This window comes from Myotis myotis, unplaced genomic scaffold, assembly GCF_014108235.1.
Source record: "Myotis myotis isolate mMyoMyo1 unplaced genomic scaffold, mMyoMyo1.p scaffold_m19_p_6, whole genome shotgun sequence".
Taxonomy (NCBI): Eukaryota; Metazoa; Chordata; class Mammalia; order Chiroptera; family Vespertilionidae; genus Myotis; species Myotis myotis.
In genome coordinates this window covers 20,171,777-20,196,116 of record NW_023416368.1, presented here as the reverse complement: position 1 = coordinate 20,196,116, position 24,340 = coordinate 20,171,777, and the positions used below count along the sequence as shown (strand labels likewise).

General features: G+C 46.0%; 1 protein-coding gene across 4 annotated transcripts in view; it reads right to left on the bottom strand.

Annotated features, from left to right (window-relative positions):
• FAT2 (FAT atypical cadherin 2) overlaps positions 1-24,340 on the bottom strand; it is a 71,273-nt gene that overhangs the window by 10,868 nt on the left and 36,065 nt on the right. For 3 of the 4 annotated variants that reach the window (XM_036313198.1, XM_036313196.1, XM_036313195.1), the window contains exons 10-20: positions 19,755-23,813; positions 18,086-18,282; positions 16,966-17,119; positions 14,902-15,135; positions 13,157-13,540; positions 10,445-10,659; positions 9,302-9,439; positions 8,561-8,704; positions 8,060-8,257; positions 3,949-4,759; positions 249-394 (exon numbers count right to left, since the gene is read on the bottom strand). In XM_036313198.1, the coding sequence (XP_036169091.1) occupies positions 249-394; positions 3,949-4,759; positions 8,060-8,257; positions 8,561-8,704; positions 9,302-9,439; positions 10,445-10,659; positions 13,157-13,540; positions 14,902-15,135; positions 16,966-17,119; positions 18,086-18,282; positions 19,755-23,813 (6,680 nt within the window). The remainder of the gene's footprint in view (positions 1-248; positions 395-3,948; positions 4,760-8,059; positions 8,258-8,560; positions 8,705-9,301; positions 9,440-10,444; positions 10,660-13,156; positions 13,541-14,901; positions 15,136-16,965; positions 17,120-18,085; positions 18,283-19,754; positions 23,814-24,340) is intronic. The other variant, XM_036313197.1, reaches the window with a different exon arrangement.

Below are 24,340 nucleotides of genomic sequence, written 5' to 3'. Positions count from 1 at the left end.
AAAGCACCAGGGCTAGGTGGCCACACCCATCTCTCTATCTTCAGACTCTCTGTTAACCCCTAGAACAGCCCGACCTCTGTTGTACTTGGACATATATCTAGGTGGGGTGGCTTTGGCCATCATGACTGGAAAGTCTCGTGTCCTGACACAATAGTCAGGGATTTCTTTGCAGAAATTGGCCTTCTTGGCCATGCTCATGCTGCCCCCACCTCCCAGCCTGGCACATTCCTATGACGTCGGTGCCTTACCTTCAGGGAGACATACACTGTGCCATTGCTGAACAGGAGAATGGCCTGTGACTGGTGTGTTTTCAGACGGAAACGGATGTGCCAGTTCGGAGCCTCTGGGAGACTGTACCGCCCGAAGCTCTGACCGCTGAACCTTGCAGCAGTACCTGTGAAAGCAACCAGAGGTGTCACCTCCATATAAAATGGTCCCCATGGATCCCTGGCACTGATTGCCTCATCCAACCCTTGGGTGGCCAGCAGAGTCATTGCTCATTTAATAGATGGAGAAACGAGGCTGGGGGTTACTTGTCCTGAGTCACACAGCAAGATAAGGGCCATCACCCTGCACACCCTCCTTTGGCCCCAGGAACATTTGCCTTGGGTGCCAGCCTGGGTCAGAAACTGTGAGCTCAAACCATTAACAAAGCAGGAATCAAGGCAGAAATATAATCACTCAAATGTGTGGAAATAAAAATTTCTATTCTATATAGTTTCTGTGTCATTTCTATACCACTTGGGGAAGAAGGAAGTAGAATTGGAGAGGACTTTGCATATCTGTGTGATTTCAGGAACACCATATGGTGTTTTTGGTTTTGTTTCTTTTTTGCCTGAAGAGATCTCCCCCATTAGGAGTGTAACCATTTGGGTAGGCAATTCCCAAATGAAATGCCACTGCGAGGCCAGGAGACACTGTGATAAAGGAAGTGATAGATCACGTGGCTAGAACTTCTGTGAAGTCTTGCATACTCCAAACCCTGCAGAATTGCTGATATACAGTTGCACAGGAGCCTGAACTTTCACCCACACTTGATTTCTCAAGTTCATCTGGCCATGGGACCCTCTTATGTGGACCACCTCTCCATAGCCCTTGGCAGCTACATTCTGTGGAACCCCCTTTGGAAAACGCTGTGCAATCTTAAGCACTGCCCTCCTGAGACTTTTTAAACTCCACCCTCCCCAGAACTGAGTTCAGATATCAAGTCCCTGTGAATAAGCTTATCGTTGTCAGGGGAAGGGGTTAGTGGTACAGACCCTGAGACTTAGGGAAGAGGAATTGTTGGAGAGGGAACAAGGCCAAAAGGAGAAGGAAGAACCCAAAAGCCTGAGGCATGTGGGATTATAAAATCCTAAGAGGCCATAATACTGTAGGTCTAATCCTCTCTGATGCTGGCAGTTCCATTGTGGTAGCTCATTATTGGATGGGATATTGAAGGTAATCTAGGTCAGGAATTCCCAAACCTAGCTGAATATCAGCCTCAACTGGAGTCTTTTAAAACACGGAATGCCAGGCTCCCCCCTCGGAGAGTATGCGCAGTGGTGCTGCTGGCATGTGGGAGTCTGTGTTTTCAACCTCTCCCCAGGATGGCTGTAGCGACTGGAAGAGAGGCCAGGGCAGGTTTCGGTGCTAGTCATGTTCTGACGCTTGATCTAGGTTCTGGTTACACCAGTGTATTTGGCTTGTGAAAACTTGCTGAGCTGTACATTTATGACACAAGGATCTTTCTGTATGCCCTATTTCCATAAGATTTTTTTTTAATCACCTAAAATCTGTCCAAGTGATTCTGGTGATGTGTGAGCCAGCCCATCTAGTATTTCTTTAAGCGCAGCCCTTGGACCACTGGCTTCGGCATCGACTGAGGTGCAGGTTAAAAATGACAATGCCATGAAAAACAGCAACAGTGACCAAAAAAAAACAACAGCAACAAACACACACACACAAAAAAAATGCCAATGCCAGGCCTCACCCAAGACTTTCTAAATAAGAGTCTGGAGGTGACACCAGGAGCAGGTCTCTTTAAAAACACACTTTCTGGGTGAACTTGCACAATCTTTACTTTTAGAACCTCTGCTGTCTGATGCCAGATGGTCCAGAGAGAAGCTTTAGCCTTCACTTTCCCTGCAACCCACTCTGGGGAAAGGGACACAGAAGGGAACCCCCCACCCCGAGAGTAGCTCACTTAGCCTAAATCCAGTGGGACCAGAGAAAGTGCACACATCTGAGAAAGAAATCCCTAGTGCAAACCAGGTGGACCCATGGAGGGTAGGCCATGCCAGGCAGGGGGCGATGTGAGCGGGGGCAAGGTCATTCTCTTGCTGCCAATGCTCACGTGCATTGGTCTTAATGCCAGGGCACTGGGTGAAGCCCATCAGAAAACTGAGTTCCCGAAGAGCTGGGCAAAGAGCTCAGGCTTTAGAGTGGGATGCACAGGTACTTGAATAACCAGTCTATTGGAGGCTACAGTTTCAGGCAAACCAATCTATAGTAATAAAAGCATAATATGCTAATTAGACCGGACATCTTCCCGGACGAAGCCAGAGCTGCGAGGGAAGCCTGGATCCGGGGTGTCAGAAGGAAGCCGGTGCCAGCAGCCAGGGGAAGGAAGGCCTACTCTTGCACGAGTTTCATGCATTGGGCCTCTAGTATAATATAATCCCCATCCTTCAGTTCCAACTATAGATGGAGCTATGACCCCGCTTCGTAGGGTTGTGGTGATACTGAGTTTGGGTAACCTACAAAGAGCCTGGCACATAGCAGAATACTTATAGCAATGGTTCTCAACCTTCTGGCCCTTTAAATACAGTTCCTCATGTTGTGACCCAACCATAAAATTATTTTCGTTGCTACTTCATAACTGTAATGTTGCTACTGTTATGAATCGTCATGTAAATATCTGATATGCAGGATGGTCTTAGGCGACCCCTGTGAAAGGGTCGTTCGACCGCCAAAGGGGTCGCGACCTACAGGTTGAGAACCGCTGACTTATAGCAACAACTGCTACACTGAATGACAGCTGCCATTCATGCGGTGCTCATAATGGGCAGCCAGGGTTTAAGTGCTTTTATATTCATAAGTAATTTATTCCCCAAACCAACTCAAGGAGGCAGATGATATTTTCATTATTTTATGGATGAGAAACTAAAGCCCAGAGGATATTAATAAACCCCCAAGTTTACACAGCTAGTAAGTGATAGAGCTGGGGCTTGAACCTGAGCCATCTAGTCTAAACCTTGAAGTTGTAACCATCAGGCTACAGTAATAACAGTAGTAGTATTAGGAACTGTTGTTTATTGACCACTTTCTGTATCAGGCGCTTTTCTAAGCAAACACTTGCTATTTAATTTCTATAACAGCTCTAAGGCACAGAGAGGTTAAGTAATTTTCCTACGGTCATGTGGCTAGCAAGTGGCAGAGTTGAGATTTGAACCCAAGGAGCTTGATACCCTAGTCTATGCTCTTTTTTTAAAAATATATTTTATTGATTTTTTACAGAGAGGAGAGGAGAGGGATAAAGAGTTAGAACCATCGATGAGAGAGAAACATCGATCAGCTGCCTCCTGCACACCCCCTACTGGGGATGTGCTTGCAACCAAGGTACATGCCCTTGACCAGAATCGAACCTGGGACCCTTCACTCCACAGGCCGACGCTCTATCCACTGAGCCAAACCAGTTAGGGCCCCTAGTCTATGCTCTTAACCATGATGCTAAACTGCCTCTTATATTACCATTATTTTCAAAATTCCAAAAAGTGGCCAGGAATAGGGTGCTATCCTGTGACTAGAGTTTGTGAGGCCATGCCTGCCTTCTGGTGGTCCCTGGTCTTTAGCCCTGTTAAAGCTCCCCTCTCGGTATCCCACAGACCCTCCCTGGGCTCTCCAGCCCTGGCATCAGGCTGGTGGAGCCCGCAGTGCTGGCTGCCCTGGGGAAGGCCCGTTCCTTACCATTGCAGGCGCAGTTCCCCTCCAGGCGGTGCCGTGGGGTTAGGATGCTGAGCCTGGCTGTGCTGTACGTGGGCCCCACCCTGGGGTCCAGGTGCACTGTCTCTTGGCAGATTTGACGCTGGCAGCTTGGCCCCTGGCAGGGCACCACAGGCATGGCTGACCTCATCTGAATTCCCACTGAGTGCTCCATCTCCTTGGCTGAGTGAGCAATGACGGTTGCCAGTTCCTGCAGCTTGTGGAAGGCTCCAGAATGCCCCTCAAAGACCAGAAGCACATCCACCCCGGCCGTGGCCTCTGCAGGCTGAAGGCTGGCCAGGTGGATGTTGGCTTTTTTGATGTCCAGCTTGTTGCTGAGGAACCTCTGCAGGTTCCTCCAGTGGTCGCTCACCAGCTCCTCTGGGGTGACCTGGTAGAAGCCCATCCACATGCTCTGCTGCAGAGCCACCTGCCCCACGTGCCACACGTGGACGTGGACCCCAGCAGTGGTGGTGAAGGTCCCATCACTGACTGTGACATTGAATGCGTAGCGACCCTGAGGCAGTCCCTGGGCAGCGATGATCTTGCCATCGGTCGCACCCACTGAGAAGTGCCTGCCCAGGGTCTCCTCTTCTGCCAGGCTGTACGTCAGCGTGTCCTGCGGGTCTCGGTCCGTGGCATGGATTTTGCCCACCATGCCGCCCTGGAACTCCTCCTCCCCGATGGTGATGAAGATCTCCAATGGGAGGGCGGAGGGTGGGTAGTAGCTCTGCTCCGTGACGTGGACTCTAACAGATGTGGAAGATGAAAGGGGCGGGATGCCACTGTCTGATACCTGTGGGCGAGGGAAGCACGGCATTACCATAGGACTGTGGCTCCAACAGGCTGCCTGCCTCCATAGGGAATCATGTCTCTCTGCTTGAGGCAGCCTCAGCATGCTGTCGCATCTGAGTAAGAAAATACTATCACTGAAGGTTTTGTGGAGGGAGTTACATCCTGCACCACACAGTAAAACTAAACTCGAATTCCTCATTGGACACTGCTCTGAGCCTCTCCCTCAACCCTTCCAGCCACATGATCCACCTCCTGCCTCTTGAACTTCTCTCATTGTCTAAGTGAGTCCTCAAAGGTCTCTTAGCGATTCCAGTGTGCATCCCTCATGGCCCCCATCAGCCTCAGGAGGTTTTCTCGGGGATTCCCTTTTACTCTGTGACTGGGCTCAGGGTTGGGGCGAGCAATTGTTGAGTGCCTTCTGTGGGCCAGGCCCTCTGCTGTGATGAGGAGAAAAGAGCAATAAGTAAGTCGCCAAATAAACAGAGGATGTCACTCTTGGATAAAGTACTATGGAGGAAGTAAACAGAGCGAAGTGACAGAGACATCTGAAGATTGAAAGACCAGGCGGAAGAGAAGGCGTCTCTTCTTGGAAGAGGTGAAACTTGAGCTGAATCCTGAGGGATGAGAAGAGGGGAGGACAAGAGGCGACAGACAGGGAACAACTCTCCGGTAGGAAAGAATGTGGTGTGCTTATCAAAACAGCAAGGGGCCACTGTTGCCAGAGGAGTGGGCAGAGCAAAAGATGAGGTGAGAGAGAGAAAAGCAGGGACCCGGTCACTGATGGGCAGAGGAGCACAAGGTGGCATTTTATGTCAGAGCCAGGAAAAACTATTGAAGGTTTTAAGCAAGGCGGTGACATGACCTCAAGGAAAAGAATGTAAATAAAAAATGCATTTTCCTTTCACATGTTACCAAGCTGTCCCTGCAACTTTTTACCCAGACTTAGCAAAGATGAAATTTTCCTTCCTCTCCTCAGCAACATTATCATTTTTCTCAATTGTCAACAAGGTTCTCCAATTTTCCCTACAGTAATATCTTGTCCACTGGCACTCCAATGCTAGCAACAACAATACTACTACCAAGTATAATATATAAAGCCATACAGCAGATAAGGCCAGAACAGAATCTGAATTCCTGCCTGTGTCCATAGCCTGCTTCTTTGCTGGCTATAGTGCCTCCCAGTGAATGGAGTGGAGATGCAGGACAAGTCAAAGAAATAGTGATGCTGCCAATCGTTACTGAGAGATTTATCTGGGCCAAGATACAGAGGTCAATCACGTCCATGCCCTTGGCTTTGAGCATCCTCTACATTAGCCCACACCTGTCCTCTGATCTACAGACTCCAACTCCCAACTACCTTTTGCACACCTCCATTTAGATGTCTCCTGGACACCTAAAAAGTAACATGCACAAAACAGAGCCCTCATTTTACCCCATTGACGCGTACTTCTCCCATCCCCCACAGTCTCTCCCATCTCAGAAGTGGCCCAACCACCCAGTCTTCATGGAGCCAAGAACCTGGAACTCATCCCTGATGCTTCTCTTTTCTTTCTCTCCCCACATCCAGCCCTTCACCAACTCATGTTTATTTCCATGCAAAACTTGTCCCAAATCTATCCACTTCATCATCATCTCAAGGTCTCAGCACCACTATCTCCACTATAACAGTGACTTCTCATTGTTATCCTTCAACCACTCTTGCCCCCTTCATTTGCTCTTTCTAGAGCAGGGGTGGGTAATCTTTTTTTCTGCCAAAGGGCCATTTGGATATTTATAACATCATCCTCAGGCCATACAAAATTATCAACTTAAAAATTAGCCTGCTCGATTTGGTCAAGTATTTAATAACTCACCCCTAATGTCTTGGCAGGGCCAGACCAAATGATTTCTTGGGCCTTATACGGCTCATGGGCAGATGTTCCCCGCCGCTGTTCTAGAGCTGCAAAAAGAACTCCTGAGACACAAGATGGGTCACTTCCCTGTTTGAGACCCTTCAACCACTTCTCACTGCACTTAGATTGGAATCTAAAAGTATTGTCAAGGGTTGTAATTAGTATGATTATACTTCCTTGTTTGCCCAGGACAGTTTGACTTTTCACCTGGTGTCAATCGGTTATCACCAGTTAATTATTTTTAGTACCTCTCTCACTCTCAAGAGCATCCTGGTTTGGATCTTAAATAATACAGTCACTCAAGCTATGAGGCCTCTATCACCTGCCCAGCGCATCTCCTCAGGATTATTCCCTCCATTGCTCACAATGCTCTGACCACATTGCCACATCTCAGGTCACTGCAAGCTCTTTTCCAACTCGGGACCTTCCTTCTGTGACACTTTCCTGCCCACTTTTTACATCGCTGGCTCCTCAGGTCTCAGCTCAAAATGTCCCTTCTTCATGAGGGCAGCCACCCTCTGAATATGTATCTTCCTGTGCCTTAGGAGCCTCTCATCACTTTCTTTCTTCATCTACTAATTGTTTATCTCCACAATTAGAATCAAAAGCCCACAAGGGCAGGAACCATTCACTTCTTTCCCCTGCTGTATTACTAGAAGCTAGCATAGGGTTCAGCATATGATAGGTGCTCAATAAATATTTGTTGAAAGACTGAATGCATGAATGACTAGTTGACTGGCTGAATGGATGAATACATCATCCTGAACCTAGAGAAGTTCACAGAATATCAGGGTCCACTAGACTTGAGATTTAGGAAAAGGATTTGGGGGGAATGAAATGAGAGAGTAGTGTTTGACCACCATCTTGGCCACTATCACTGGGTAATTCTCATACAACCCATAGCAATAACACCAAAATCTCCTACACATGTATATATGTTCTCTCATTTGACCCCACACCAATTCTCTGGGGGTAGGTCTTTAACAAGACTTGAGGTTCAGAGAGCTGTCCTGACCAACCTTAAGGAGTGAGAGCCAGGTTGAGGGTGTTCTGCCTGGGAGAAGAGCAGAAATTAAGAGCTTGGGTCTTTGGGTCAGAAGCAATCCACCTCTGCCACTTACTAGTTTGAAGCAATCCACCTCTGCCACTTACAGGTAGTATTACTCTGAGCCAGTCAGTTAACCTCTGTGCACCTCAGTTATCACATCTATAAAGTGGGGTTATTACAATACCTGCCCTAAAGCATGTTGTGAAGACTTATTGCAATGACGCATGTTTAGCACTTAGCCCAGTGCTTGGCACATAATAAGAGCTCTTCGTTTTTTTCTAATAATTGAAGCCTGGTAGTGATTTTGCCAGCACATTTATTGTCCCTATGATCACCACCACCGGCCCAACACACCCCTCACCTCGATCTGAAGCTGATACCATTCCTGGACTCTCCTGCTGAGGTATGTGGTGGTCATCAGCCATCCATCTGGGGTCACTCGGAAGGCAGAGCCGTCATTCCCCTTGGTGATTTGAAATGAGTAGGGGGGCCCATTCTCTGGGGAGTCTGGGTCACTCAGGATCAGCTGCAGGACTTTGCTGCCGATGGGGCAATTCTCCTAGACCGAGAGTAACAGGAAATCAAAGAGCAAGATGAGCCCCAGTTCTTCCTCTCACAGCTTTCTGCATCCCCTTTTCTGGGATGTGTCCTCAGCACTCTGGCTGCTCCCAGGCCATGCCTGCACCCTGAGCTGTCATTCATGCATTCTGCCTGCTTGTGAGTTAGTTGCTGACTGTGTCGATCTAGCCCAGTGCAGTCACAGCCATTGTTCGGGGAGACTGATACCAGTGGTGTGTGCTCTCCTCCAGGAGGGAAGTGAGGGGAGGGTGGGTTCCGTGTGCCTCTGGAAGGCCGCGCGTACCTGAACAGAGGTGCTGTAGTTTAGCTGGAAGAATCGTGGTGGGTTGTCATTGACATCAACCACTTGGATGGCGACGTCTGTGTCCTCATGCAGTGGAGGCCGCCCGCTGTCTGTGGCTCGGAGCCTCAGGGAATAGCTAGAAGTCTACATAGCAGGATGCCCAGTGAAGAGCTAGCAATGAGACCCCTCAATTCCACCCCCTGATTTACCATTCACGTTTTCAGAAAAATAAGATAGAGACACTTCCTATGTCCATCCTCCATTGCCCAACCATAACATTTTAGGGACTAGGTTCTGGAATTAGGCAGACATTAATTTCCAATTCAACCCTTTACTAGCTGTGAAACCTTGGGAAAGTGACCAGACTTCTGTGAGGATGATATCAGGATCCACCTCCTTGGATTATTTTAAGGATCAAATGGCACAATGAATGTAAAGCACTTAGCAAAGTTCCTGGCACAGCGCAGGTGCTTGATAAATGATAACTTGTTATAATGATCTGATGACCCCTGGCCAGTGGTGAGAAGCTGGCCCGAGCTTCTCCAGGGAAGGTTAAGGGTCATTCAGTCCCTCTCCTGCCTCTGGCCTCAAAGGCCATAGAGGCCCCACTGAGAAAACAAGTGAGGGCAGGTCTGGAGAAATATCAGGATGGGGTGTTGACCACAATTCATACTCTGGACCTGTAGCAGGGCTATAATCTGCTTTGATGAGCTCAGATTGGGCCCCTCCCACATGACTCACCTGTTCCCAATCCAAGGCCTTGGCCACCTGTAGCTCCCCCTTCTTGGGGTCAATGGCAAAGTGCCCCAGCTGGTTCCCTCCTACCAGGCTGTAGGTGATGGCACTATTTAGGGGTCCATCTTCATCAGTAGCTGACACCTGCAGTGGAAGGGGGTGATGGTTGTGAATTGAGGGACAAGAGGGACCAGAAAGGAATCTTGGCCTCTGGGAGTATAGGGGGAACAGATATGTCCCCTCCCCAATGACTGGACCACAGTCATCCTTGCCAAAGGAATTCATTATTTATATCTTGGTATGGACTTCAGCATGCCATGGTTCATTCATCTATCCATTCATTAATTCATTTATTCATTGACCCATACCAATAGGTTCCTAGGTCCTGTGCTAGGAGGTGAGGAATATGGCAAAAGAGATATGCTCACAAAAAGCTTAATACCTAATTTTATGGCTAATTCTAACTTGTGGGCAAGATATGATCAACTTTAGAAAGCTGATCAGCTTAGAAAACACAGTGATAAATTCCATCTGGAGAGATTAGAGGATTCATGAAGCCTTGAAGAAAGGATGGCTTCTGGGAGTGGAGCCCACATTCCAAGCAGAGGAAACAATGTGAGCCCAGAGGTGTGAAAGTGCAGAGGGTGTGTGGGAAAAGGTACATGCTCCAAGGTGGTTGGAGCATAGGGTTCATGTCAGGGAGTAGAAGGAAATAAGACTGGAAGGCAGAATGAAGAGGGGTCATAGAGAACCCTGACTATGGGCATAAAGAATTTTCACTTGTGCATTGGGAACAATTACACGCTTAGATGTGAAGAGGTGTTATTTGATGTCCACTCCTTCCCCTCCTATACTAACACTACATGTCATGCGCTGTGACCAGGCCGTTCTCAGGCTTTGGACCCTCTAGTAGTCTTCTGGGACCTCTCCCGAGCCCCCTTCCACCAGTACTTGATCTAGATCTTATTAAACATGTCCCTGAGACATTTTGTCATGAGAAACAGTTTGACTGAGTGGCTGCAAGTCAGAGTCAAGTCTGTAGTATATTAATTGATAAAGTAATTCATGCTCATGAATGACCAGGAGAGAGAGAGATAAGAGTTACCCCAGAGTCTAGGTACCCCAAACAACAAAATTGTAGATCCTTACTGTGAGCACAGTGTCACCCACGATGGCATTCTCTAAGACCCTCGTGCTGTACAGATCCTGGGGGAATCTCGGTCGGTGTTCATTGATATCAGTGATGTTGACCACAATTGTGGTCATGTCACCGAGGGAAGAAGAACCTTTCCGGCTGCACTCGATGGACAGGAAGTACTTGGGGTTTGTCTCAAAGTCCAGGCTTTTGTTGACGTACAGGATCCCTGGTGGGGGGGATGGGGCGGAGGGAGAAGGTGATGAGCGCCGAGGCAGTTGGGAACATAAAGGCAGAGGGCTGAGAGGCCTTGAGCCAAACCCTAGGAGAGGCAGCTCAGTAGGTTAGGAGAGACAGATCTCCTCCATCACCTCCTTCATCGTCTCCTTCTTCCGCTCCTCCTTCAGTCCCTCCATCATCTCTCATCCCCTCCTTCACCCCCCTCTTTATTTACCCTCCCTCATTACCTTCCTCTCTCCCTCCATCTTCTCTCATTTTTCCTATTATTGTTCTCAATGGCAGTGTGTCCCTCATTTCTTTCTGTAATATTTCATTGAGACCTCATTAAGTCTGAAGTATTAAATCTACTTATATTATATCTATAAGAACCCAATGGAACATAAAAGAGTGATTCCCATTTTGTAGGTGAGTTAACTGATTCTCCCAACAGCTAAGTGGCCTGTTCAAACTCACTCAGCTAGTGAACAACAGAAGTTAAATTATAAAGAGCCATATAATACCCAAAGTTGTTCAATAAATTGTTAGGGCATAGACGTATTATTCTGAAAAATCAGAAAATAAAAGAACAAGGTTTTCCTGCCATCCCTAGATAAGCAAATAGTTAATGGTGGAAAACTCTTCTTTATAAAAGAATTCCAATTAGTACATGAATGAGTAATGATTGGGTTAGAAAAATCACCATTTTGCAGCTCCAAATGGAATAATGTACCTAGGAAATAATCATCAAAGCATGCTAAACCCTTAGAGGAAGAACTGATGAAGAACTCTATATTGGATGAATCAGGCTGACAACCTCAAGCCCATGGTCAATCTTAACTTCAGAAAAAAGAACCAGTCAGCCTCCAGACATAGTGAAAAGAGAGCCCAACATTGTCTACAAAGAGTTGTTGCCAAAAAATTGAGCTTGAACCTGATGAAGATCATTGATCCAAATGTCATTTATAAGACCTATAAGGACTAGAGGGACGTGTTAGATTATTACATAATAAGGGTACAGCCCAAAATATAAAAACTTCTGACCAACACATGATCCAAGTTTTTCATTAAATAATGGCAGGGGGAAATAAAGATAGAAAGGAAAACATCAGATTTTAAAAGAGACTTAAGATTTTGCATATAAATGAAATGCATGTGAACATTTGGGGGCTGTTGACAGACACACTAACTTCAAAAGACATTTATAAGATAATCTAAAAAATTATCTGGCTAGGTATTAGACTATATTAAGGAATTACCTTTTAGGTGTGATAATGGTATTGTGGTGGTGTTTATAAAAGGAGCTCTTATCATTTAGATATACACACCGAAGTATCTAAATGATATAATGTCTGGGATTTGCTTTAAAATAACTCAGCTATGGGTAGACGTGGGAGGGTGACGGGTGAAGATGAAACCAGCTGGTGTGTGTTAAAAATTCCTGAAGCTGGGTGATGGGAACAGGTAGTTTATACCAGCAGTCGTCAACCAGAAGTCTGCGGACTACTCGTGGTCCGTGAGGTCCAAAAGGTTGGCGACTGCTGGTTTATACTGTTTTCTATTTTGTATTTGTTTAAAGTCTTCATAATACAATCTTTAAGAAAATATTGTTCAAGTTTGGCTGGCGTGGCTCAGTGGTTGAGTGTCGACCTATTAACCAGTTGGCCATGGTTTGATTCCTGGTCAGGGCACATGCCCGGGTTTGGACTCAATCCCCAGTGTGGGGCATGCAGGAGGTAGCTAATCAATGATTCTCATCATTGATGTTTCTCTCTCTCTCCCTTTCCCTTCCTCTCTCTGAAATCAATAAAAAAATATATTTATTTTTTTAAAAAAGAAAATATTGCTCAACAATAAGGGGCTGCTTTAGGAGGCAGATTGCATTACTACAGGGGTACTATTGGGAGGACTCGCATGGGTGTGGGTTGCCCTGGGAACCTCTCAGGCCCTTCCATGAGGTTCTGTGAGCCTGATTTAGACTCTTCAATAGCTAGGAGCAAAGAGGGGAGACCGTTTCCTAGTTTTCTCTCTCTCTCTCTCTCTCTCTCTCTCTCTCTCTCTCTCTCTCTCTCTCTCTCTCTCTCTCTTCATTAGAATAAGAAGAAATCAGGGGTGCCAGGATATTTGGGGAGGGCTCCAGGAGAGAATCTGGCAGCCTTGTCCTGGGCTGTTAAGCCCCACATTTCACTAAGTGCTTATACCTCTGCAGCCAAGAATGGAGGGTGGCCTCAGCCTCCTATGGCTGGGTGTGAGCTGAAATCTTGAAGCTGAAAACTAGGAGGCGAGTGGATTGCTTAGGGTGCTGGGTGGGGATGTGGGGAATAAGGGAGGTTGCCACATAAGCTGGCCCTGGGGTGCAGAAGGGACCTGGTACCTGGAGAGATGCAGAGTGAAGAAAGGGCCAAAGGAGTTTGGACTGGGAGGAGCTGCGTGGGGCAGATACACCCTGTATGTGAGGAATCCAAAGTTCCCCAAGACCAGGGCCAGGGCTGCCTCCAGCGCTCTCTCACCTGTGCGGGCATCCAGGCGGAACCTCCCCTGCTCATTCCCGCTGACCATGCGGTAGCCAGTCTTCTCAGACCCCGGGCGGGTGAGGGTGGCCAGCTGCAGCACCTCCATGCCAAGCAGGGCGTCCTCGGGCACCTGCACGCTGTGCTCCGTGTTCAGGAACACGGGCAGGTAGTCTTCGAGGCCCACCACGGACACCGTGACGGTGCCCAGTGTGGACAGCGGGATCGGGGCGCCCAGGTCAGAGGCACGGACGGTGAGCTGCAGTGCTGCCTGCGGCCCGACCCGCAGGGGCTTCTCCAGTCGGATCACACCCGTGGTGGCTTCGATGGAAAAGTGGCCTTCGGCAGAGTCCGGCAGGGAGTAAACCACCTGGGCGTTGGCACCTGTGGGGGAGACCAAGGGCATTTGGACAGTTCATGGTAAACGGGTGCAAGGTCAGAGGATGTGTCCTGTGAGGGTGGTGGGTTTGGAAACACGTGACTGGAGACACTACGGCTCCTCCACCCTGAAAGGGGAGGTTGGGGCTGAAGCAGGTAGAGGCTGAAGTCGCCACCTCCTAGTCTTGGAAGGGCTGTCGTAGGCTAGGATCTGGGAGATCTGTGTGGCCACAGAGGCAGGACCAGGACTAATGATTGTCAGCTCCAAATAGGTAGCACTTGATCATTATCTGAGGCACCATGGAAGGAAGGGCTGCCTAGGAAGTAGGGAGCTTCCTGCCCCTGGAGGTGAGCAAGCACTGGCTAATTGAGCATTTGCATTGCCTTGTAGCCATTCGCTGCATTTGCACTATTTGCCCTTCCTAGTACCCCTGTGTCCCCCCGAAATCTCTCACCTCCTTCATCGCCAAGCTAAAGCTCACTTCCTCTAGGAAGTCTTCAATTTACTTCTCTGGGGTCAAACAAAAGAGAATATTTTGATCCCACTTTTATCATCATCATCATCATTATCATATCCTATGTTGATCTGACTACTTTTGACCCCAGGGCGTTTTTTTACCCTACCTCAATTATAAAATTTGACTCAAGAAAAATTGGAGACACACACATACACACATACATACATACACACATACATGACACCCAATGTATATGTATGTATGTGTGTAGAATCACAATAAAACACTTGATGGCAGAAACTATAATTGGAACAATACGGAACAAATACTCCCTGATGATTCCAATATGCCCTTGTAAATTTTAAAAGGAAAAGAATTAAATCTAATGAAAATGATGTCATTAAAATGAAAATGTAAGATATTGAAAAGGATTCCACATTATTGTATAGAAAATTGATCAAGGAATTTAGTAGGCTTAATAAAGTCTGTTCCCCAAACTCCTTTCTTATAGCAAATTAATCAGAGTTAAATAATTCTGATTGGTATACTTCAGATTAAATTAGTATACTTAAGATTTCACTTTTAGGAATATATCCTCTAGAATAATCAACCCAATAAGGGACATTCAAAATGTCCTTGAGGTTAAATGGCAGGATTGAAAGGGCTCCAGGTCTAAGTGGCAATGAGAAACAATGAGGCTGAAATGCTCTGTACTAGCCTCAAAAAATTGCCAAAATCTTTTGTCATATAGCACTGAGGTATACAGTTTGTGAATATTTTCCACTTGTAAGTGTCCATAAACTCAGTGAGGAGGCACAGTCCTTACCAATCCCAGAGCAACACACAGAGCCAAACCCTCACTCAAGGTGACCCCATGAGCAAATGGCTTCCAAGCCTTCCTGTTCTCACCTTGGTCTGGATCCCGAGCCAGTACCACGGCCACGGGGGTCTTAATGGTGGTGTTGTCAAAGACAGCCACAGCACAGTGGCTGGGGAAGAAGCGGGGGGCGTTGTCATTCACGTCCTCCACCTGGAGGGTCACATCTGCCTGGCAAGATTGGCCGCCTCCATCCGTCGCCTTAGCAACAAGGCTGTACACATCCTTCCTCTCTCGATCTAGGGCTGTGAGTGTGGTCAGCACCCCTGTCCAGAGAAATGGCAGCAGGTAAGCTTTCTCTGGGGAGAAAAGAAGGCCAGCCTATAGCCACTCCCCTCCCCCAGTACCTGCTCACTTCCCTAATCCTCCCAAACACACTCCACCACCACATCACCAACTTGACATCCATACCAACATGCTGCAAAGAGGCATAACATTTCAAAAGAGCAATTAGACAATTTCTAACAACACATAAACTGTGTTTACCCTTTAGCCCACAATTTCATTTCTAGGAATATATCCTCTAGAATATTCAACCCAATAAAGATATTGTTTATAATAGCAACATACTGAAAATATCCTATATGTTTTTCAAAAAAGACTGGTTAAATATATTATGATTTAGCCATATAGTAAAATACTGTGCAACCAAAAAGGAATTATAATAGAGCTTTACATACTGTCTTGCTAATTTCTCCAAGATATTGTTATGTGAAAAAAAAGCAAGTCACAAAATAGAATTCTGTATAGAGATTTTGGAGATGCATGGAAAACCAATCTAATAGACTATACACCAAGAGTGCTTATCTTTGGGGGAGAGGCTAATTATTATGTAGGCTTTCCAATTTCTGCATAATATACGCCTACATTGTTTGAATTTTTGTACAATAAACATGTATTATTTCCATATTGAGAAAAACCAGCCCCTCCCCCCCCTTTTTTTTACCCCGCTAATCATCCTGCAGCTGAACAAACAACAGCAGAAAGAGATCAGGTAACCCACCTGGGGTGACTCAGCATTCCCATTCTGGAGTCAGGAAGGACAATGTCGTCTCCTGTCTATTCAGCCAGCTTCCTGGGACACCACTCTCATTGCCACCTCCCTGCTCAGGAATCTCCAAAGCTACTGGTTCCAAGCCAAGTGTTGGCAGCTGGCCCATCGTGACCGGCCCCTCTGTGCTGCCCATCCCCACACTCTCCCCTACATCAGGACAGGGATCCTACCTTTGTGGGCTGCTCTTCCAAAGGAAGCAGACCCCATCCTGTCTTTACCAAACTCTCACAGCCCAGCCTCTCCCAGGGATTCCCAGTCTGTCCTTCAGGACTTTCAGCTTCCTGCTCTCTGCTTTGTCCCCTAACTAATGATAATGACAATGGCAGCCACATCTGTTGAATTCTTATTATGCGCCAGACCTAGGCTAGGCTTCCACATACTTTATCTCTGATCCTTACAATAATACAGGTTTTATTCCCAGTCTGCAGATCTTTGACCTTGACGCTCACCTGCCTAAATCCTTCAGTGGCTCTAAAGGTGGATTTGGCGCCCCTCTCCTGAGGGTCTTATCCTTTGCCCTGTCTCCTCCCCTTCAGTACACCAGTTTCTGGCCCTCTATAAGGTCCTGATGTGCACGCTCTTTGCAAAAACTAGGTCTTTGTGTAAATTCTCCTTCTGTCTTGTTTGTCCCTACTACTTACTACTCTTTTATCCCCTGGCTAATTCCTCTATGTCAAGTCTCACATAAAATGGCCTTTCTTCAGAGAGCTTTTACTTAATTGCCTAAGTCAAGTTCTCCTATCAAAATTCTCCTTAAAACCCTGCATTTTTTTTTCTTAACTCAGCACATTTCAAACCACTGATTCAATGACTGCCTTTCCTATTAGATTACAAAGCCTAGATCTTTGTCTTACTAGTTTATTCATTATGTCCCCAGCATCTAGTTCAATGCTCAGCACATTGTGCCAGTATACATGTTTGCTGAATAAATGGATGGATGGATAAATTAATTCCTGTTTCTTTCCCCAAGGAGCCTACCATAATACTGGGCATTTGGTATTCAATAAATAAATGGTTCAATGCTGTAGCTCAGGAAACCCACCTGTATGAGGATCTAGTTTAAATTCATCTGCTCCAGGACCATGCAGAGTGTATGTGATCTGAGCATTGGTATCAGAGTCCAAGTCTGTTGCAGAAACTTGCAAAATGAAGTGTCCTGGAGATATATCTTCACTGACTTTGCCAGTGTAGAGAAGCTGGAGATGGAAGACAAAGAAGAGGGGAATTGTGGGAGATTCATTTAGATCTAGAGAGAGGCAGGGTGATACAGAGAGAGAGAGAAACACACACAGAGAGAGTTTAGGGTTTAATTATATGAGGGCCTTAGGGAAATATCCCTTACCAAAAATGTAACTGCCCTTGCCCTAGCCAGTTTTGCTCAGTGGATAGAGCATTGGCCTGCGGACTGAAGGATCCCGGGTTCGATCCCAGTTAAGGGCAAGTACTTAGGTTGCAGGCTCCTCCCTGGCCTGGGCCCAGGCCCTGGTCGCGGCATGTGCAGGAGGCAACCAATCGACGTGTTTCTCTCACATTGATATTTCTCTCTATCTTTCCCTCTCTCTTCCACTCTCTCTAAAAATCTATGGGAAAATATATCCTCTGGTGAGATTTTTTTTAAAAAGAAAAGTAACTGCCCGGTCTGCATGTTTGTGAATACCTTTAACCAGGAGGAAGTTATCTGTGTTGGCATGTATTACCCATGCAGAAGTGGGCATATATGCATATATGAGCATGTGGGGGCAGTGCAGTGTTTCTTGGGAGGCAGGTCTTTTCTTTATGGATGCATTTGATAATAAGAATCCATGCTAACAAACTGAGCCATGGAAGGGGTTTCCCATTTGGCATGGCAGGCTGTGCTTGGAGAGTGAAGAAGTTACTTTATTTCTGGGCATGTTTTGCAGAGAAATAGTCCTTTGTAGGGCATGTAGGGGCGGAGGCATAGACCATGGATCCTGAAGAGCTTGATGACATCCCTATGGGAAGACCAAGGAATTACTTAGAATGATCCCTGCTCAAGGCACTAGTTTGAGGCCAGCCGGAGAAAAGCAAGGACCGGTGTAGTCAGTGATGGCCAGTCTCAGAGACGGTCCCCTGAGTCCTTCTCCTTCCTCTTGCGCTTCACTCCAGCTTCCCACCCACCCAACCCTTTACCAGGCTCTCACCTGTGAGCACTGAGGGCTGTTATCATTGATGTCCAAGACAAAGATCTCCACAATGACTGAAGCCTGGAACTTGCCATCAGAAGCTGTGATTCTGAGCAAGTACTTGGCTATGTGCTCACGGTCCAGGGTTTTCCTTGAGAAAATACTCCATTCATCTCCCACTTGGCTGATGCCAAACTGGCCCAAGGGGTCTCCCTCTAAAAAGATGAGACAGAGATTCCAGAAGCTGAGCAATTCAAATGAACCAAGCTTTGTGCCACAGGTGGCTGCCCACCTGACACTTTTAGAATTGCTGGCCCTTAACTAGGGATTCACAATTCTACATTAAGTCAGTTATTTATTGTTATGAAGCATAACCATGTCTTCCAACTTCAAGGGCCACATGTGTAATGGAATTATTAGTGCCAGAAACACCACTCCAAAATATGTGCCTAAGGCAGGTTTCTTATTTTTTGTTTTGGAAGGAATTGGAGGAAGTTAAAGGGAAGGCATTTTAATTCTATACAAGAACCTTCTAGTATCTGTTCAACAGTAGAGGGGGGGTGGAGAGCGACCAACAATACTAAACTCTCTGAGGTCTTATTTTACAGCTGAGGACACAGACTAAGTTGAGGGTCAAGTGATTACTAGGTTTGCTTCTGAGTCATCTTCCCTTGACACCATCCACTGGTAGAAGAGATGGGTTTCTGAGGTTCTAAGATTCCAGAGTTCAAAGATTCAACTATTCTAAGAGTTGATAACATTCTATTATCAGAGCTTTAAAGACTTTTGTGTTTTTAAGAGTCTTACATAAGATGACAACATTTTATTCCCTAAGACTCCATATTTCAAACAGTTCTTATCTAGGATCTGTCTCCAGGAATCTATGATTCTTGATTGGGACTTCAGACTCTCCTCCAAAAGCTGTGATAGCCGAAGGAAACATATCTATGGGAATGGGATGACATGACACCTGGAAGAGGGTGGAAGGGACATTGAGAAGTAAAGAAACTCTTTTGGTCATTAGTTGACTGCTTTAGCCCTTGGACATGAATTGGGGTAATTTAAGTTTGCAATAGTTATCCACTGAGGAGAGCAGTTTGTAGAGGGTGGTTTTAATCCCAGACGGAAGCTTGGAGTATGACCTTGGTCCAGTTTCTCCCTCTATCCGGGCTTTGGTTCTCCTATATGTGAAATGAAGGAATTGGGCTGTTTTTATTGCAACACTTAGGTCTTGTGATTGACTAAGAAGCATTTTCTACTATCCACAACTTGCTCTAGGCAAAAGACTATTTTACAAGAACAGTCATGATGTGAGAGAGTTCTCGTGGATTACTTAACTGTTGATGCCTTCTCCATCTCCCAGAAGCTGAGAACAGTTACAGTATCTCATTTCTACGCTATCTATGCCACCTAAAGTAATAAAAGATCCTCTTTGCAAAGCCTTTTCCAACTTATAAGGGGCTCTCAGAATTTTTTCAAGTTACATTTTACTTGCATCCCTGTCATGTGAATGAAAACAGGCATGCCAAGTCTGTAGATGGAGCAACTGAGCTTCTGGGAGGGTCAGTGATTTACCAATCGCACTGTTAATAAGTGGCAGAGCAAAGACTTAAACCCATGTCTTAGGGCAACTCTTACTGGACTTCAGTGCACCCCAGTGCCTCCATTCCAAGTTAGGTATTCTTACCTGTGATATAGCAGGTAACCTGTCTGTTCTGCTCAGAGATATCGGCATCAAAGGTTTTAAGAGTGGCCACAGGTTCTCCAGGTTCACTGTTCTCAATCACAGATCCTCGGTAGTCTTCAGAAGCAAATTTTGGAGCATTGTCATTCTCATCTGTAATGGAGACTTCGACCAGGACCTGAGAAGATAGCTGGATGGTCCGGCCATGATCATAGGCTACCACATAAAAGTGGTAGGTCTGGCGGGTCTCACAGTCAAGTTCCTGGAGTGTGGTGATCCAGCCAGTCTCACTGTCAATGGCAAAGAGCTCATGGATATTACTATCAGGGTCCATGGGCAGTCTGTAACTCACTTGGCCATCCTTCCCAGTGTCCTGGTCATTGGCTGTCACTTGAATGACTGCAGTCCCCACTGGCATATTCTCAGTGAGGATCGCCTTATATGGATCAGCCTCAAATATAGGCCTATTGTCATTGACATCCTTCACTTGGATGTTGACAGACACCAGGGAAATCAAGTTAGTGTCATTGTGGGGGCAATGTGCCATCAAGTCAATCTGGTACCATTTAGTGGACTCATAGTCCATGGCCTTCCTCACCTTTAGAGCTCCTGTGTTTTGGTCCAAGGAGAAGACACCATCCCTGTTGCTCTCTGGTGTGGTGCCCTGCACTAGACTATAGATAACTGGGTCTTGAGCTGCTACTGCCTTGACAGAACCAATTTCAGACCCTTCTGGAAGGTCTTCAGATGCAGTGAAAGTATACAGAGGTTCAGAAAATTTGGGCAAGGATACTTCGTTATCAACCACCTGAAGTCGTAACAGCACCAGAGAGTTCCAGTGAGGAGGTCCCCCATCTTGGGCTTTGATTTTTAAGTCAAAGACCTGATTTTCCAAGCCCACCAGGCTCTCTTTCACCTTGACAACACCAGTGGTTGGGTTAATGTCAATGATCTGTTCATGCAAATCCTCTATTGAGTCCACTGAGTAGGTGACATCTGCATTTCGACCCTCATCTGCGTCATAGGCCAGCACCTGAATAACTGGGGAGTCTTTACTGACATTGGATTGAATGGACACTGTGTACTCAGAGGCTTTGAACTGTGGGGCATTGTCATTTTCATCTGTGAGGATAATCTTCACAGTACAGAAGCCCACTTTTCCTCCTCTATCCTGAGCCCTGACTTTAATAGCAATGACTCTTTCTGTTGAATTTTCTCGATCCAGTTTCTTCAGAGTGGTGATCTGGCCACGGGGGTTTATGGAGAACTTCTCATCTGCTAGTTTATTGATGATGGTATAATCTACAGTGCCATAGGGACCACTATCTTTATCTATGGCTAGCAACTCAATCACCTTAGTTCCTACCTTTGCATTCTCTGCTAACTCTGCTTCATAAACATGCTGCTGGAACTCTGGACTGAACTTATTGGCATTTGTGGTGTTGATATACACGGGCACAGTTGTTTGGAAGACCCCATCAGAAGCACCTACCCTCAAATTGTAAAAAGGGCCCGGGTGCTTTTTGCAAAGGTTTGGCATAGAAATTATTCCTGAGGAGCTGTTAATGGAGAACTGCCGGTCCTGATTGCCAGAGAGAATCAGGTACTCTAGACGAGAGGTGTCCCTGCTGTCAGGGTCAAGAGCTTGGACTTTGAGAGCCAGGTGTCCACAGGTTGCCAGCTCACTGACAGTGGCTTCATACTGAGGTTGCCTGAACTCCGGAGCATTGTCATTGATGTCAGACACACCGACAACCACAAGGGTTTCCCCAGTGAGTGGAGGGTTTCCTCTGTCCATGGCCCTAACCTTCACATGAAAGTGCTGTTGGGATTCATAATCCAGCTCTTGAACTGTGGACATCTCCCCTGTGCTCCCATTGATCTGGAAGAATTTGGAAACATCCGAGCCATCCTCTACAATCTGATAGGAGACATCACGGTTCTGCCCTGAGTCCTGGTCAGAAGCCAACAGTTGGATCACAGGTGTCTGCGCAGGCAAGCCTTCTGAGATCGAAGTGGTGTAGACCAATTGGGAGAAAGTGGGAGGATTATCATTGACATCCTCCACCAGGACTTCCACAGTGGCTTCAGAAAATGACCCCTGAGCTGTGTCTGTGGCTCTGACTGTGAACACGTGTTTGGTCTTAGACTCATAGTCCAAAGGGCCTGTTACTGTTAGCACACCAGTCTTAAAGTCAATGGTGAACAGCATCAAGGGCTCTTCCTCCACAATGTTGTAGATGAGTCGAAGTCCCTCTGGACTCCGGGCCTGGGTGTGGAGAATTGGGGTATATAGTGTGATATTTTCAGGCACTCTGACTTTATAGTAAGGACTCTGAAACAGTGGGTTGGATTTATTTCTTACAATGACAAGTACCTCTTCTGTAGTCTGGAGGGATGGGGTTCCTCCATCCTGAGCAATGACTTTGAGGTGATACTTATTTAAAGCTTGATAATCAAAAGGTTTCTTCAGTGATATGTCCCCAAGATAGGGGTCAATTCGAAAATATGTGTACTCTTCTGCAAATGCATATGTGACAGCACCATTTACCCCCAAGTCTTGGTCACTGGCAGATACCTGAAAGATGACATCCCCTGGCTCTGTGCCATCTTGGATGATTGTGTAATAAGGCAGATGCTTAAATAAAGGGTGATTATCATTGACATCTTCAACAGAAACTATGACCAGAGCCTGAGCCACCCGTTGAGGGGTCCGATTGTCCCTCAGTTCCACTGCCAAGTTATGTATGTCCTGTTGTTCTCGGTCAAAGGCCACACCTCTTGTCTGCAACACGCCTGCTGACTTGACCATACAAAACATATCGGTGCCATTTAAGAGGGAGTAGTAAAGGGTATCATTCAAATGATTGCCCTGGACGCCAAGAATCACCAGTGCCTTTCTGTCTTGCAAATTCTCCTTGACTGTTGCCCTGTAGACATTCCGATCAAACTGTAAGCTTGTGTTAAGAGCGTGTGTCAAAGAAATTTTTACCAGTGCAGTATCCTGATACAGGCCATCAGAAGCCCCAATGGTGAGCTCCCGGGAGTGTCCCAGGAGAACAGGATTCAACACAGATATTCGACCATCGATAGGATGGATAGCAATAGCTTCATCGGCATTGCCAGTTTTGATGCTATAACTGACTTCCGAGTCATCATCGCTGGCCCACACTGTGAGGAGCTCCATGCCTTGATGGACAGGCATCACTGTTGTTACCTCATATATCTGGTCTGAGAACCTGGGAGGAGAGTCATTTACATCTCTGATATAGATGATGACCTGAGCAGGCCTGGGTGCAAATAAGATAGGGCTTCCTTGGTCATGGACATAGATGCTGAATTGCAAAGAGGGCATGCTCTCATAATCCATCTCTGAAATGATGGTTAGCGTTCCCATGCTGGGATCAATTTTGACAAACTTCAAGGCCTCTTGCTCCAAAATTTCATAGACCAACAAGGAATTAGCTTCTTTGTCACTGTCGAAGGCACGAATTACAAAGGGGCTATTGTTTTCATCCATGATCATGCTGTACAATGGAGCTGCTTCACTAATTTGGCCCACAAAAGTCGGCCTTAAGAACATGGGAGCATTGTCATTTTCATCAATGATGTAAACAACAACCAGGATGTCAGTAAATGCTCCCGCCATATTGCAGCCTCGGATTTTCAGCTGGTAAGATGAAATTTTCTCATGATCCAAGTTCTTCTGGGTGGAAATGAGGCCGGAATATGAGTTCAGGGAGAATACACCATCCTTGTTTCCCTCTCTTAACTCATAGGTAACTTCTGAGGAGCTTGTAGCTGAGACAAGGAGGATTGGGGAACCAACAGGGATTGATTCAGGAATCTCTACAAAGTACTCGGCTTTTGAAAAGATGGGGGCGCTGCTTTCTGAAGGGTGGACATGAATGATCACCGTAGCCAGGTCATGCCACCGTGGGGAGCCTTGGTCTTCTGCCTTCACTGTCAGAGTACACCGGGCATGATTTGTCTGATTAAGTTTCTGGGCTAGAGTGATGATGCCTAGTAGGGCATCGATGTTGAAGAAACCCTCACTGTTCCCTAAAACAAAAGATAAGACAAATTGAAGTTAATTATACCTTCAAGAGGTACAAACTAAGCTTTCTACATTGGTAAAGAGACTATCACACAAAACTTGGACAGGGCAAAATTCACATCCCGTGTCACCTGGATTTAGTTATGATATAATGTATAGGGGATATATATATATATATATATATATATATATATATATATATATAATATATGTGTGAATTTTATTATATATGTGTAAACATATACATATATAATAATAAATGAACATTATGCTCTATGAGGGAAGACAGCAAGTCATGTCATCTCTGTTCCTCCACAGCATCCAGCTCGCTAAAGTATTAATTATTATGAAAGGTAATTATTATTAAATATCATTAATTATGAATTATTAAACATTACAAATTATCATTACAATTAGATACTAGATGTTATCATTTTTGTTACATTAATTACCTATAATTAACACTTATCAGTGATAGCAATAATCCCTGGCATTTGTAGAGTATTCTACAGTTTACAACATATATTAACAT